General features: G+C 49.8%; 1 protein-coding gene across 3 annotated transcripts in view; it reads left to right on the forward strand.

Annotated features, from left to right (window-relative positions):
• Positions 1-13,435, forward strand: part of GTF3C1 (general transcription factor IIIC subunit 1) — a 2,762,707-nt gene that overhangs the window by 2,058,727 nt on the left and 690,545 nt on the right. For all 3 annotated transcript variants that reach the window (XM_086940909.1, XM_086940911.1, XM_086940910.1), the window contains one exon: positions 7,619-7,779. In XM_086940909.1, coding sequence (XP_086797035.1) covers positions 7,619-7,779 — 161 coding nt within the window. The remainder of the gene's footprint in view (positions 1-7,618; positions 7,780-13,435) is intronic.

Here is a 13,435-nt window from a genome sequence, read left to right on the forward strand (position 1 = left end):
AGTGCTTTGGGGTTCGAGAAGCCCTAACCCTGAGCAGCTCCAGCACTGAAGTCCAGCCCCCCAGCATCCACCAGATCTGCGTGGGGCCCTTCTGCTCTTTCCTGCTCACCGCGTTGTCCGGCTACTTGCCTGCTGGCTTGTAGCCCTCTTGACGACGAACGACGACACTTTCACCGCTGGTCTAGTTGCTCCAGACTGGCCCTTGCTCCCCTCCAACAGAGGAGCACCCCGGACCCTCCTGGTCCACTCCAGACGCCATTTTGAGTCCACCGCGTGGGCTTGCATTTGCCAAGAGTTGTTGCCCCAATCCTGGGCCCAGCGACGTCGACAGCAGATACCTTCGTGGGACAGCTCGCACCTCCATCCTGGTCGCCGACAACGCCTCCTGGTCCGAGAGACTGCAGAGCCCAGCGTCGCCCACTCACCTGGTCGAGGTGACTTTGTCCGGTGCCATCCTGGTGCCCATCTAATCACTGGCTAGTGATTCAGAACTTGGTCCCCTCTGCTTACAGGTATCCTCCATCATCGATCCAGGCTTGGATCACATCGAACTTCATCACTGGTCGCCTGCCAGCAACTTCTTCTTTCAGGCTCCATAGACTGCAACGAGGATTCCGGACGTCTTTGCAGCCGCAGCCACTGGGCTAGGTAACCTGAGCATTTCGGTGCTCCAGCATAGCTTAACTATCCAAGTGTCCAGATCCTTTTTCGTTTCAGCTCTACCTAGTCGGATTCGTCCGATAACACTAACTTTACGAAATCTAGCATCCATAGACTTTGTCCCGCATCCCGTGTGAGATTGCACACTCTGCACCCGATCTCCCTAGGCCTCCTGCTCGTAATCTGAAGGTTCAGTACTCCAGTCCTAGCGATCCTAAAGCCTTTGAGACTACTTACTTACCTGCTAGTATTTCGCATTCCACTTTTAGAGTATATGGTTTTACGTGCCCCTCGGGCATTTGTGTAAATTGTGCGACTTTCAGAATTTCTTTTAGAGCTTTGTATTGTGCTTAGCACCCTGTCCTCATAAAGAGTCCAGGGTTGTTGTGTTCTAAATAAATTGCCTTTTATTTTCATAACAACTTGTGTGGTGTCCTTTCACTTGGTGTTCAAGGGGTATATGTGATGGTATAACAGCTGGCTTAACACGCCCTCTAGAGTTTAGCCTAAAGACTGCTCTTGTCCATGCTACTAGGATAGCTGGTCTATCAGGTTAACTTACAACCAATCATCAATAAGGGTTGTTTGGACTGATACATAGTGATCACTAGAATAGTGAGCACTGCATATCAGGCCAACTTCTCACGGCGTTGGACTTGCAGGACGCGTATTTCCACATCCCCGTCCTGCCGGCCCACTGGCGTTACCTGCGGTTCACGGTAAGCCACGAGCACTTTCAGTTTACCGTGCTCCCCTTCAGCCTTACCAGCGCCCCACTGCTGTTCACGAAGGTGATGGCGGTGGTCGCAGCTCATCTGTGCAGGTTAGGGGTGTCAGTCTTCCCCTACCTAGACGACTGGTTGTTGAAGGCTGGCTCGCCCCAGACAGTCGTCAGCCACCTCCAGACTACGGCGGATCTCCTGCACCAGCTGGGATTTTCCATCAATGTCTTGAAGTCACACCTGTGCCCCTCTCAGAAGCTCCTTTTCATCGGAGCGGTTCTCGACTCGGCGCAGTTTCGGGTTTACCCGTCCGAACAGCGGGTTCGGGATATATAGGCTCTGATTCCGATCTTCCTGCCTTTATCCCGAGTTTTGGTCAGGTTGACGCTGCGCCTTCTGGGGCTGATGGCCTCCCGCATCCTTCTGGTGCATCACGCACAGTGGCGGATGCGGGCTCTGCAGTGGGACCTGAAGTTTCAGTGAGCCCTGAAGTTTCAGTGGGCCCAACATCAGGTCAACCTGTCCGACCATGTCCTGATCTCGGAGGGCACTGCGAGACAGCTGCAGTGGTGGCTCACGGACCGCGATTGGGTCAACGGCAGATCCCTCTCCCTTCCCCAACCGGAGCACATAGTTGTGACGGACGCGTCCCTCCAGGGCTGGGGGGGCCACATAGGAGAGGCGGAGATCAGAGGCCTCTGGTCTCCGGTGGAGTCCCGGCTCCATATCAACCTGTTGGAGCTGCGGGCGATTCGTATAGCACTGAAGGCATTCCTCCCGTCTGTCCGAGGGAGTGTAGTGCAAGTGTTCACGGACCACACCACCGCCATGTGGTACTGCAACAAACAGGGCGGGGTGGGGTCGTGGACCCTCTGCCAGGAGGCTCTGCGCCTCTGGCAATGGCTGGAACATCAGGGCGTGACTCTGATGGTTCAACACCTGGCAGGTTCACTGAATGCCAGGGCGGACGAACTCAGCCGACGGTGCTCGATGGATCACGAATGGCGTCTGAACTCGGACGTGGCGCAAGGCCTCTTTCATCAGTGGGGAGAGCCTTGGTTAGATCTATTCGCCACCGAAGAGAACGCGCAATGTCATCAGTTCTGCGCGTTGGAATTTCCAAGGCGGCACTCGCTCGGAGACGCTTTTCGTCGCGAGTGGAGCTGCGGTCTGTAGTACGCCTTTCCGTCTATACCACTTCTGCCCAGAGTGCTGAAGAAGATCAAGCGCGACCGGGCACAAGTTATCCTTGTGGCTCCAGACTGGGCACGAAGGTACTGGTATCTCGAGCTACTCAGTATGTCAGTCGATCCCCCGGTTTGCCTGCCTCTTTAGGAGGACCTTCTGTCGCAGCAGCAGGGGACGGTCCTCCACCCGAACCTGTCCAGTCTCCACCTCCATGCTTGGAGATTGAGCGGCGACAGTTGAGGCCATTTGACTTGCCTCCTGAAATCTGTAACATCATTCTGGCAGCCAGGCGTCCCTCCACAAAGTCGGTATACGCCTGCAGGTGGAACAGATTTGTGGCATGGTGCACAGCAAAGGCTGTGGATCCCCTCAATGCCCCTCTTTCTGAGGTTCTCCTCTTTCTTCTCTCTCTTGCCCAGTAAGGCTCTGCTCTGGGCACTGTCCAGGGCTATCTTTCAGCTCTTTCAGCCTTTCTGAGGCTGCCTGACCAACCTTCTTTGTTCAAGTCCCCTATCCTTAATTTATTTATTTTATTTATTTATGTAGTTTGTAGAGCGCACAGCTACCCCCGAGGGGGTGTCCCGGCGCTAGAACCTGAACCTCCAGGGGAGAAGAAAGGAGCATGGAGGGAAAGCAGCAGAATAAAATCAGAGTCCAGAAAAGAGCCAAGTTTTGAGTCTGGCCCGGAAGATGGGTTCAGCGGGACAGAATCTAAGATCGATTGGCAGAGCGTTCCACAGTTTTGCCGCGATAACACTGAACCCTCTGCCACCCATTCTAGAGAGTCTGAAACGGGGAGAGATCAGAAGGCGGAGGTCATTGGATCTCAAGGATCTGATGGAACGGGATATTGAGACACGTTTTTTCAGGTAGTTGGGTCCGAGGTCGTTGATGGCTCGGTAGGCAAGGGTAAGGATCTTGAACTGGATACGACTGGCCACCGGTAGCCAGTGAAGTTCCTTACGATAAGCGGAGACTGATTGACGGTAGGGAATATTACCAATCAATCTGGCCGCCGCATTCTGGACAATCTGAAGCCGGTCTATCAGATATTGGGGGGCACCAGCATAAAGGCTGTTAGCATAGTCCAGGTGAGACGTGATGAGGGCATGGGTAACTGTACGGCGGGAATCCAGAGGGAGATAGGGAAGTATCTTTTTGATCATGCGCAACTTCAGGAAGCAGGCAGAGGTCACTTTATTGACCTGAGTTTTGCATGAGAGGGAGTCGTCAAACTGAAATCCCAGGTTACGAGCAGAGTGGACGGGAGAGGGAGCGGGATCGAGTGCCGTGGGCCACCACCAAGAGGAAGGGATGGGATTTTTCTGGTTAAAAAACAGCACCTCTGTCTTGTCTGCATTGAGTCTAAGGTGGTTATCAGTCATCCAGACACTGATGTTGTTGAGACACTGGCGGAAGTTGGTGAACGCGGAGTCCGAGTGGTCTCTGAAGGAGAACATCAGCTGAGTATCGTCAGCATAGGAGACCACCCTGACTCCGTAGGACTCCACAACGTCAGCCAGTGGGGCAAGATAGATGTTAAAAAATAGAGGGCTGAGGGCAGAGCCCTGTGGCACACCGCATGACAAGGGTTTATCCTCCGATTTAAAAGGCCGCAACAATACCCTCTGACTTCTTCCTGAAAGGAAGGACTCGATCCAGCTAAAGGCAGTGCCGCCAATGCCTATCTGTTTGAGTCGGTCAAGGAGGATGAGGTGGGAGACCGTATCAAATGCAGCGGACAGGTCGAGGAGGACCAGCATGGCCTCCTCGCCCCTGTCCACGCATTCCCGGATTGTTTCCGATACTTCCAGCAATGCCGTCTCTGTGCTGAATCCCGCCCGAAATCCGGATTGTGAGTCGTGTAGTAGAGAGTTGCTTTCCAAATACTCCGTGAGTTGCAACTGCACGGCTTTTCCAGGACTTTTGCGGGTTTGGGGAGAAGGGAAATGGGGCGGTAGTTGGCGAAAACAGTGGGATCAGCCTCAGCCTTTTTTAGGATGGGAATCACCAAGGCCTCCTTCCAAGTGGTAGGGAAAAAGCCATGGTGAGGGGAGGCGTTCCAGATGGAGAGGAAGGAGCAGGCTAACGAGGGAGCCAGCTCTCCCATGAGTTTAGCAGGGACAGGGTCAGAGGGAGCGCCAGATTTGCATTGGGTGAGTAACCTAATAGCATCGTCCCGGGTGAGTTTATTGAGTGAGTTAATCGATTCCTGAAGGGCATCACTCATACGTTTCCTCCTGTTCCCTTCGTGATGCCTCAGTGGGACTTGAACCTGGTTCTTACGTTTCTGATGTGCGCTCCCTTTGAGCCACTTCACAACTGTCCTCTTCGCCTTCTTTCTTTAAAGACTGCCTTCCTGTTAGCCATCACCTCTGCCAGGAGAGTGAGTGAGCTCCAGGCCCTATCTTGTAAGCCTTCTTTCCTTTCAGTCCATCCAGACAAGGTTGTGTTACGGACAAGGCCCTCCTTCCTACTCAAGGTAGTCACGGCCTTCCACATAGGGCAATCCATCACGTTGCCCACCTTCTTTCCGCCTCCGCACCCCTCGAGAGAGGAAGAGAGTCTCCACCGTCTGGACCCAAAACGTGCGCTCATTTTATTTGAATCGCACACAACAGTTCCGGGTGGATGATCAACTCTTTGTTGGATACGCGGGCGCTAAGAAAGGGAAAGCGGTGCATAAGCGGACCATCTCCCTGTGGATTATCTTGTGCATCCAGGCGTGTTACTCCTTGGCTAAGAAGGAACCCCCCGTTGGGCTGAGGGCTCATTTCACTCGAGCCACTGCCACTACAACTGCCTTGGGCCGAGGCGTGCCCTTGCAGGGCAGTTGCCAGGCGGCTACGTGGGCCTCGCTGCACACGTTTGCAAGACACTATTGCCTGGACAGTCCAGTCCGGAGGGATGGCTTCTTTGGCCGTTCTGTCCTCCAGGACTTCCTGGTGTGATATTGGTTCGCAGACCCACCACCGGGGTTGGTATTGCTGGGGTATCTATTCTAACGTAAGGAATCTATCACTAATGTGTCTCTTTCAGATGCACAAGTTACTACTTGTGTAACGATATATCTGTAGGAGACATTAGTTAGTGATAGATTCCTTATCGACTCACCCATCCTCCCCGTTCTGCGAACCGATATCTAGGGTTAAGGTCATCCCCTTCAGGGCCCTAGTTTCATGGCACCAGTGTTGGTTTTTGGCATAGCTCTGCATTTCTGGCGCAGAAAAGCTGTGTCTAAGAACTGACGTCAGCACGCGGAGGCGGCGTCTAAGTACTCCGACGACGTCATCACGGCGCCCACGACGGACGCGGAGCCGCAGACGACGCCTACTGACGCGCAAGGGTACTGCTACGCAAAAGTTGTCTCTTACAGATATTTCGTTACACAAGTAGTAACTTGTGCGTCAAGGGCGAGCTCTGTACCATGCAACAGTTATGTCGTGATCCCCCCGTCTACCATGGAGCCCTTCTGTATGCTCGATTATGTCATGGTGTACAGGCATGTCACTTGCCGTTCCCTTCTGAACCAACTACGCTGCACCAAATCCTGCTAGCAGATTCCGCTTCACATTTAGTATCTACACTTTACCACACCTTGTATGTAGATAGTAACCGCCATGTGCCTCCCGAGCTAAATGGGAGGCAGAGTTGGACCAGGAGCTAACTGATGAGCAGTGCGCGCACTGTTGCAAGCAGACGGAGCAAGTCTCCTCGAATAGCAGGCTCTGTGTCATACACTACAGATTTCTTGATCGTAGTTACTATACCCCAGTTCGACTCCACAAGTATGGCCTGCGCGATTCAGATAGATGTGATAGATGTCGGGCAGAACACCTAGCGTGGGGTGTCCTGGGGTGCTTTACTATTGGCGTCAAGTCCTCACGGCCCTACATTCCATGACTTACGCACCTATGTCAGATCGCCTATCATCACACTTCTAGGGTATACAGAACATATTCCTGTCACATATAGAAATTTTGTGTCCTTTTGTTTGGCGTTGGCTAAGCGCTGGGTGGCATGCAGGTGGGGCCATGGGCGAGCACCCAAATTTAAGGAATGGCAAGGCGATGTGATCCTTTGGCAAGATCAACTTTGCACATAAGCCACATTACTTCCTCATTCCTCACGCCCTCGTGATATATGGGGCCCTCTGCAGTCATACCTGCTGGAACACCCTGTCATTGCTGATGATGTACCATGAGGTCTTCACGCTTGGAACGTTTTAAGATGTCACTTCCCCCAGTTGTGGAGAGACTTGCTGTGGGAGCTCCCTCCCATTGTTCTCTTTTGCTTCAGGATGTCTCCCTCCTTATCCCCTAAATGTGCATGTGTTTATTATGACAATTAAACAGAATATTCTGACATTGCCATTTATAGTAATATTGTCTGTTTGCAATGTTTTTTGATATCCATTGACATCCATTTACTCTAAATGTTGCAGTTCTCCATTTGACAATTGTATTTTGATGCTGCCTCTAACTAAATTATATTTCTACTGTACGTGTCGAAATATTGCTTGTATCTTGAAGACGGAAGTTTAAATAAAAACGTAATTAAAAAGTAACAATTAAAAAAAACTTTTTAGTCTTTGGATACACATCCTCTCAATTTATGGGCAGCTAATATACAGCTTTTATTTCCCCTTAAATCGTCCAGTTCTTCAGCCAGATTTTGATACTCCAGCCACTCAGGGTCCCATCATTAGATCTCCCTTACCACCAATTTGTGATTGCATCTCCCGTTATTGAGGATATCTTTGAAATTAATCACATATGCTAATGTTCCAAAACGTCTACCCCCCAATTTTCACTGACCTCAATTTCTTCTCATATCTCTCCTGTCAGTGAGCAACTTTTAAATATGTAACGTGTAGTTTACTTAGTATTGGTATTGTTTTTACCTCGCTCTTCTTCCTCAAATACCAGTAAATATTGCATTTTCTGATGTAAAAGGATTATATTCAATTCAACTTAAAACTGACTTGTGTGCGTATGTAGACTCATACTTTGGCGTTATTGTATTCACCTGCAATCTGTTTTTTAAAGAAAAATCATTAGAAGAAAGCAAAATTAAGAAGTACCGATATTATGATGAAGCAGATAAAAATGCCCTGCAGAGAATGACTCGTCTGCGTGTGACATGGACAACACAAGAAGACGGATTGCTCATGCTTTGCCGCATTGCCAGTCATGTCTTGAACAGGAAGGTATTGTCACTTTACTTAATTTTTTGTTTATTCTCTGCCCACAAACCAATGCATTTCTTTGTATCTTTAATGACCTAAATATCAGCCGTGTGATAACATAAAATTAGTCAATCCGGGAGCAGTAATGACCACATGTAAAGTGCACCTTAAGGCTGTACCCCTTTGTTTCTTTGGCTTAAGGGTTTGCCACACACATGTGGAATTTTGCAACCCTCCTCTCCCTCACATTGTCATTAGAGACTCACTGAGCAATAGCAAGTAGCTGCCATGCGGGGCCAAAAGCATCAAACTTGTGTGTCAGTTGGTCCTGTAGTCATGTATCTAGAGACATCTAGGTATATATTACTTCCTTTAGAATCCTCCCCCAGGTGCAAGACTGAATCTGTAAAGTTTTTCCACAGCACGTCCACGCGTCTGACGAGGGCGTTGCACGACTCCTTATCAACGTCCTTACAAGATGTGATGTCGATGAAGTCTATCTAACCCCTTCGCCGACACACTGATATCAGTTTCCTCCTTTACTCGCTTGCAATGCGGATCCGTAGAGGTTATGTGGCTGTTTTTTTTCGATGCCTTCAGGGTTTAAACCCAGTGGGTCTTGTGACCGACAGATTTCGGTCACAGATCCTCATACCAGGTGTTTGTGGTGCCCGGGAATCCAACATGCCTCGGAGGAGTGTGCTTGGTGTCGGCATCTTCGTCCGAACACATTGAAAGAGTGTCGAATGAAACCTCTGTCGGCACAGCTATCTGAGGCACTGCAGCGTTGTCTGTCCTCGTTCAAATCCAGAGACCGGGCCAGGAGCCATATGGGTTAGGGGCAGTCTCCGTTGTTGTCGAGGGAGGATCCTAAGCACTAAGTTTTTTTCTGATGCTGTCTCCAAACTTTCGGTTGTACAACGTTCTTAGGAGTCCTCCATCAGGGGCGCAACTAGGTCTTAATTTCGGGGGGGGGGGGCTAACATGGCAGATGAAGGGGCGTGGCTAATGTAAATCAATGGGGCGGAGCTAAAATGGCAGATAATCAGGACTGGTTAATGCTCAGGTCAAGCTGAGAAAAAAATGTGGTGAATTCTGCATTTGAAACTGGACAACAATTAAAGCACATATTTTTGGTAGCTTGATGCATTGCCCCCAAAAACCCATACTCACCCTGAATCTTAAAATTACCCCTGGCACACCAAAACACATACCCACGCTGAACCCTAAAATTAACCCCCTCACACCCTAAAACCCATACCCGCCCTGAAATCTATAATTACCCCAGGCACCCCAAAACCCATACCCATCCTATCCCTAAAATTATCCCTCCCCGGCACCCCAAAACCCATACCCACCCCACACCCTAAAATTACCCCCTGGCACCCCAAAACCCAATACCACCCTGAACCCTAAAATCACCCCCCTGGAGCCCAAAAACCCATACCCGCCCTGAACCTTAAATTACCCCTGGCACCCCAGAAACCATACCCATGCTGAACCATAAATTCCCCCTTGCCCCCCAAAACCCAAACCAACCCTGAACCTTAAAATTACCCCAGGCACCCCAAAACCCATACCCATACCCATGCTGAACCATAAATTCCCATCTGGCACCACATAACCCATACCCACCATGAACCCTAAAATAGCCCCCTGACATCCCAAACCCACACCTGCCCTAAACCCTAAAATTACCCCTGGCACTATAAAACACATACCCACGCTGAACCCTAAAATTAATCCCATGGCACCCCAAAACCCACACCTACCCTGTACCTTAAAATTACCCCTGGCACCCCAAACCCCATACCCCTGCTGAACCATAAATTCCCCTCCGGCACCCCATAACCCATACCCACCCTGAACCATAAATTCCCCGCTGGCACCCCAAAACCCAAACCTGCCCTGAAACCTAAAATTACCCCTGGCACACCAAAACACATACCCATGCTGAACCCTAAAATGTCCCCTGGCACCCCATACCCACCCTGAACGCTAAAATAGCCCCCTGACATCCGAAAACCCACACCTGCCCTAAACCCTAAAATTACCCCTGGCACCCCAAAACCCATACCCATGCTGAACCATAAATTCCCCCGGCACCCCATAACCCATACCCACCCTGAACCATAAATTCCCCCCTGGCACCCCATAACCCATACCCACCCTGAACCCTAAAATTGCCCCCTGACATCCCAAAACCCACACCTGCCCTGAACCCTAAAATTTCCTCTGGCACACCAAAACACATACCCACGCTGAACCCTAAAATGTCCCCTGGCACCCAAAAAACCCATACCTACCCTGAACCCTAAAATTGCCCCCTGGAACCCCAAAACCCATACCCGCTCAGAACCCTAAAATTACCCCCTGGCACCCCAATCCGTAACCCACCCTGAACCATAAAATTACCCACTAGCACCCAAAAAAAAATAAACACTACAAACTTACACTACATTTGCATATTTGGAGGGGACTGTCCTCTTTGACGTTTCTATGTATGTAAGTCAAGAACAACATTCACAGTAACCTAGATATGCAGGCAGTAGGTAATGCTGTGCTGAAAAATGCATTAAAGTTACTGGAACTTACACAAAAAACTGCTGCCTGCTCTTCTGATACTATACTGTGGAGTCTGGCTGATCAGCAGCACTGTGTCCTGGCATCCAGCCCCTCCCGAAGGTCTCACTGTGCAGATCAATGTGGGTCAAATGCACAGACAGCAGGGGGGAAAGGGATGGCCAGTGCAGGTGAAGCTTTTCCTTTGTAAATTAATTCCTGCTGGCGCCATAGCCCAGGGTTTGCTGTCTGTGCACTTGTATGGAATACACATCTATACAAGTGCACAGACAGCACACCCTGTGCTAAGATGCCAGCAGAAATTCCTTTACAAAGGAAAAGCATCACCTTAACTGGCCATGCCTTCCCCCTGCTGTGCACATCTTCACACCCCATGCTCACAACCCATCAAGTGCTTAGGTGAAATCCCTGCCTTCAGGCAAGGATTTCACCTCTGCGCCCCTCTAAAGGAAAACAAGAGGTCAGGGCAGGGGGGTTCACTCGCTGAAAATGTTCAGAGGCTGTTTGGCTCGGGCTGCTGGGCCTTTCAGAAATCATTAAAACAATCACATTCTCGGATCGGATGCGCAGCCTTCCTGCACCATTTCAGTGCGTGTCATCTTGGCCCGGGCAGAGGAGGCGACGGGGGGGGGGGGGCTGAAGCCCGGTGAGCCCAATGGGTGTTGCGCGCCTGTCCTCCATAGGACGCCCGTAATATTGTGGAGCCGGGCAAGACTTGCCCAAAAACGGGATTATTATGTTTCCCAGCATAAGGTGTTTGGGCCTCAATTCCCCTCTGGTGCGCTTTATAGCCTGAAGGAGGTGGAAGGTGCCCCTACTGGATCCTCGCCGGTATTTTGCGATCTGCGCCAGTCGGGGCCTTTGAATCTGTTATCGGATTCAAGACAGCGCCGGTGTACAGCCCCTCAGGGCCTTAATCAGGGCCTTAACTTTCAGCATCGGGTCAGCCCATGACATCAGCGGCGACATTCGACCCTGCATGAAGTACTGTTCCCAATAAAACCGGGTGCCGCACGCCATCGGATGCGGCGCAGATGGAGCCGTCCGCTTTAGACAACGTTCCATTTTCCCCTATACAGCCTGTTTCTGCTCATCCTTTTGGAATGCAGTTTTGAAGGCGAAGAGGAGACTATAGGGAAGAGGTCTTCAAACTTTTGAAGGTTGAGTCCCCCTAGGTGAATTTTTTTAAATGCCGGGCCCCCTAGCTTAATTTTTTTTAATTTCGCCACCACCACCACCACCACCACCTGACAGAAATGTCTGGAATCTGGTACACTACATAATCGACCGCCACCCCCATATCCCTGGCCATATCCGGCAAATAATGTTCAAAACAATGAGTGTTTCCTCCTTCTCCATGAATTCCCTCACTACCACTCACCTACAATGCACCTCATCTCTCTATAGCACCTTTCTGGCAAACATATAATTTGTTTTATAGTGCTACTCATAGTTTCATCATACTCGGGGGCATATGTACAAGCCCCTATAGACACCACACCGTCACTTTTTACGACGTTGTGGTGGCGATAGGGGCATTGCCGTATTTACAAGGCAGAATTAAGCCACTTAACTTGGCTTAATGCTTCCTTGTAAACCAGGCCCCCTTTCATGCTATGCTTAGCGTGAAAGGGTGGGCGGGCAGTGGTTGTTGCGGTAGGCGTTCCACTGCAACAGGCACTGATTTTGATGTTGCGCCCTATTTACAAGGGCAGCGTAAAAGTGAGGCAGCGTTAAAATTAAGAACAGGGAAAACCTGGTCTTAAGCTGGCGAAACTAGGAGAAATGCATTATTTCTCCTCATTTTTGCTTCATCCATGGGTGCTGCCTTGTGCAGCACACATGGAAAAAGCAAAACGACTTGTATTTGTAATGTTTAAAAAAATAAAACAATTTTGTGATTTCTGTGTGTGCTGCATTAAGCAGCACACATGGAAGTGGGACAAATGGCTTTTAAAGATTGTTTATGTACAGGAAGGTCCCCCTCCTGTACATAAACAATCTTTTCTCTGCCCCCAGACACCCTTTCACTACAGTTCAATGGTGTCTGCGTTGGCGCTACACTGCAAAGTGTAGCGCCAGCGCAGGGGAAACGCAAGGCTGCACCATATTGTTGTAAATATGGTGCAGCCTTCTGTTTCTGAAGTGGCGGAGAGAGGCCTTAACCCATGACTGCTAACGCCTCACTCCACAACTTCCTTGAACATATGCTCCTCAGTTCTTTGATCTGCATGGTACACCTTCTTTGTAGCAGGCACATTAACCCTCTGTGCTGTGAGGGTGGCAGGAGTGCTCATGTGAGTGCACAGTGAGGTATGCAACAGTGTGAGAGTAGGGTAAGTGGAGTGACTGCATGGTGAGTGAGGTGACCATATGAATGTGGGTGTGCATGTCAGTGCAGAGTGGGACTAATGAATGCATGGTTAGTGATGGGTTTGTTTAAGTGAGATTGCAGATTGAGCAGTGAGGGGGACAGGTGTGTGAAGTGTCACACGAGTTCAGGGTTGGTAATGTGCTTGTGTGGCTGCAGTTTGAGGTTCAGGGAAAACCGTGCAAGTGCATTGTGAGAGCAGAGTGATCACTGAGTACAGGGTGAATGGTGTGAGTGCATGGGGGTCAGTGTGAGGGAATTGTGATCGCTGTGAGTGCAGGGTGAGCATGAAAGTGAAGGTTGAGAATGAGAAGCAAGTTGTCTGAATGCAGGGTGCATTCCCAGACACTTGCAGTAACTCAGTACGCTATTAAAGGCAGTGCAGGGTTTCAGATATGTTAAACTATTGCTATTGCAATTATGGCATTAACCAGGGATCAAGGGTGGAGGAAATAAATACTGGACTGATCTTGCAACAAACTTCCAGTTTTATGATTAGGGTTGCCAGCTCATTATTTTGATGTCCCAGGTGGTACAAAAATAAGCAGTCACCTAAAGCTCTATTTTCAGCACTTATCTGTGCATACTCTGAACAGCACATACAAATAGAAAGCACGTTAAATTGTGTTTTGGTGCTGCTTGAATGATATGACTGATAATGAAAGGGAATAAAGACAGAAAAGTCACATCATAAATGAATACATACTTCTTTATAACCCATAT

This window comes from Lissotriton vulgaris, chromosome 10, assembly GCF_964263255.1.
Source record: "Lissotriton vulgaris chromosome 10, aLisVul1.2, whole genome shotgun sequence".
Taxonomy (NCBI): domain Eukaryota; kingdom Metazoa; phylum Chordata; class Amphibia; order Caudata; family Salamandridae; genus Lissotriton; species Lissotriton vulgaris.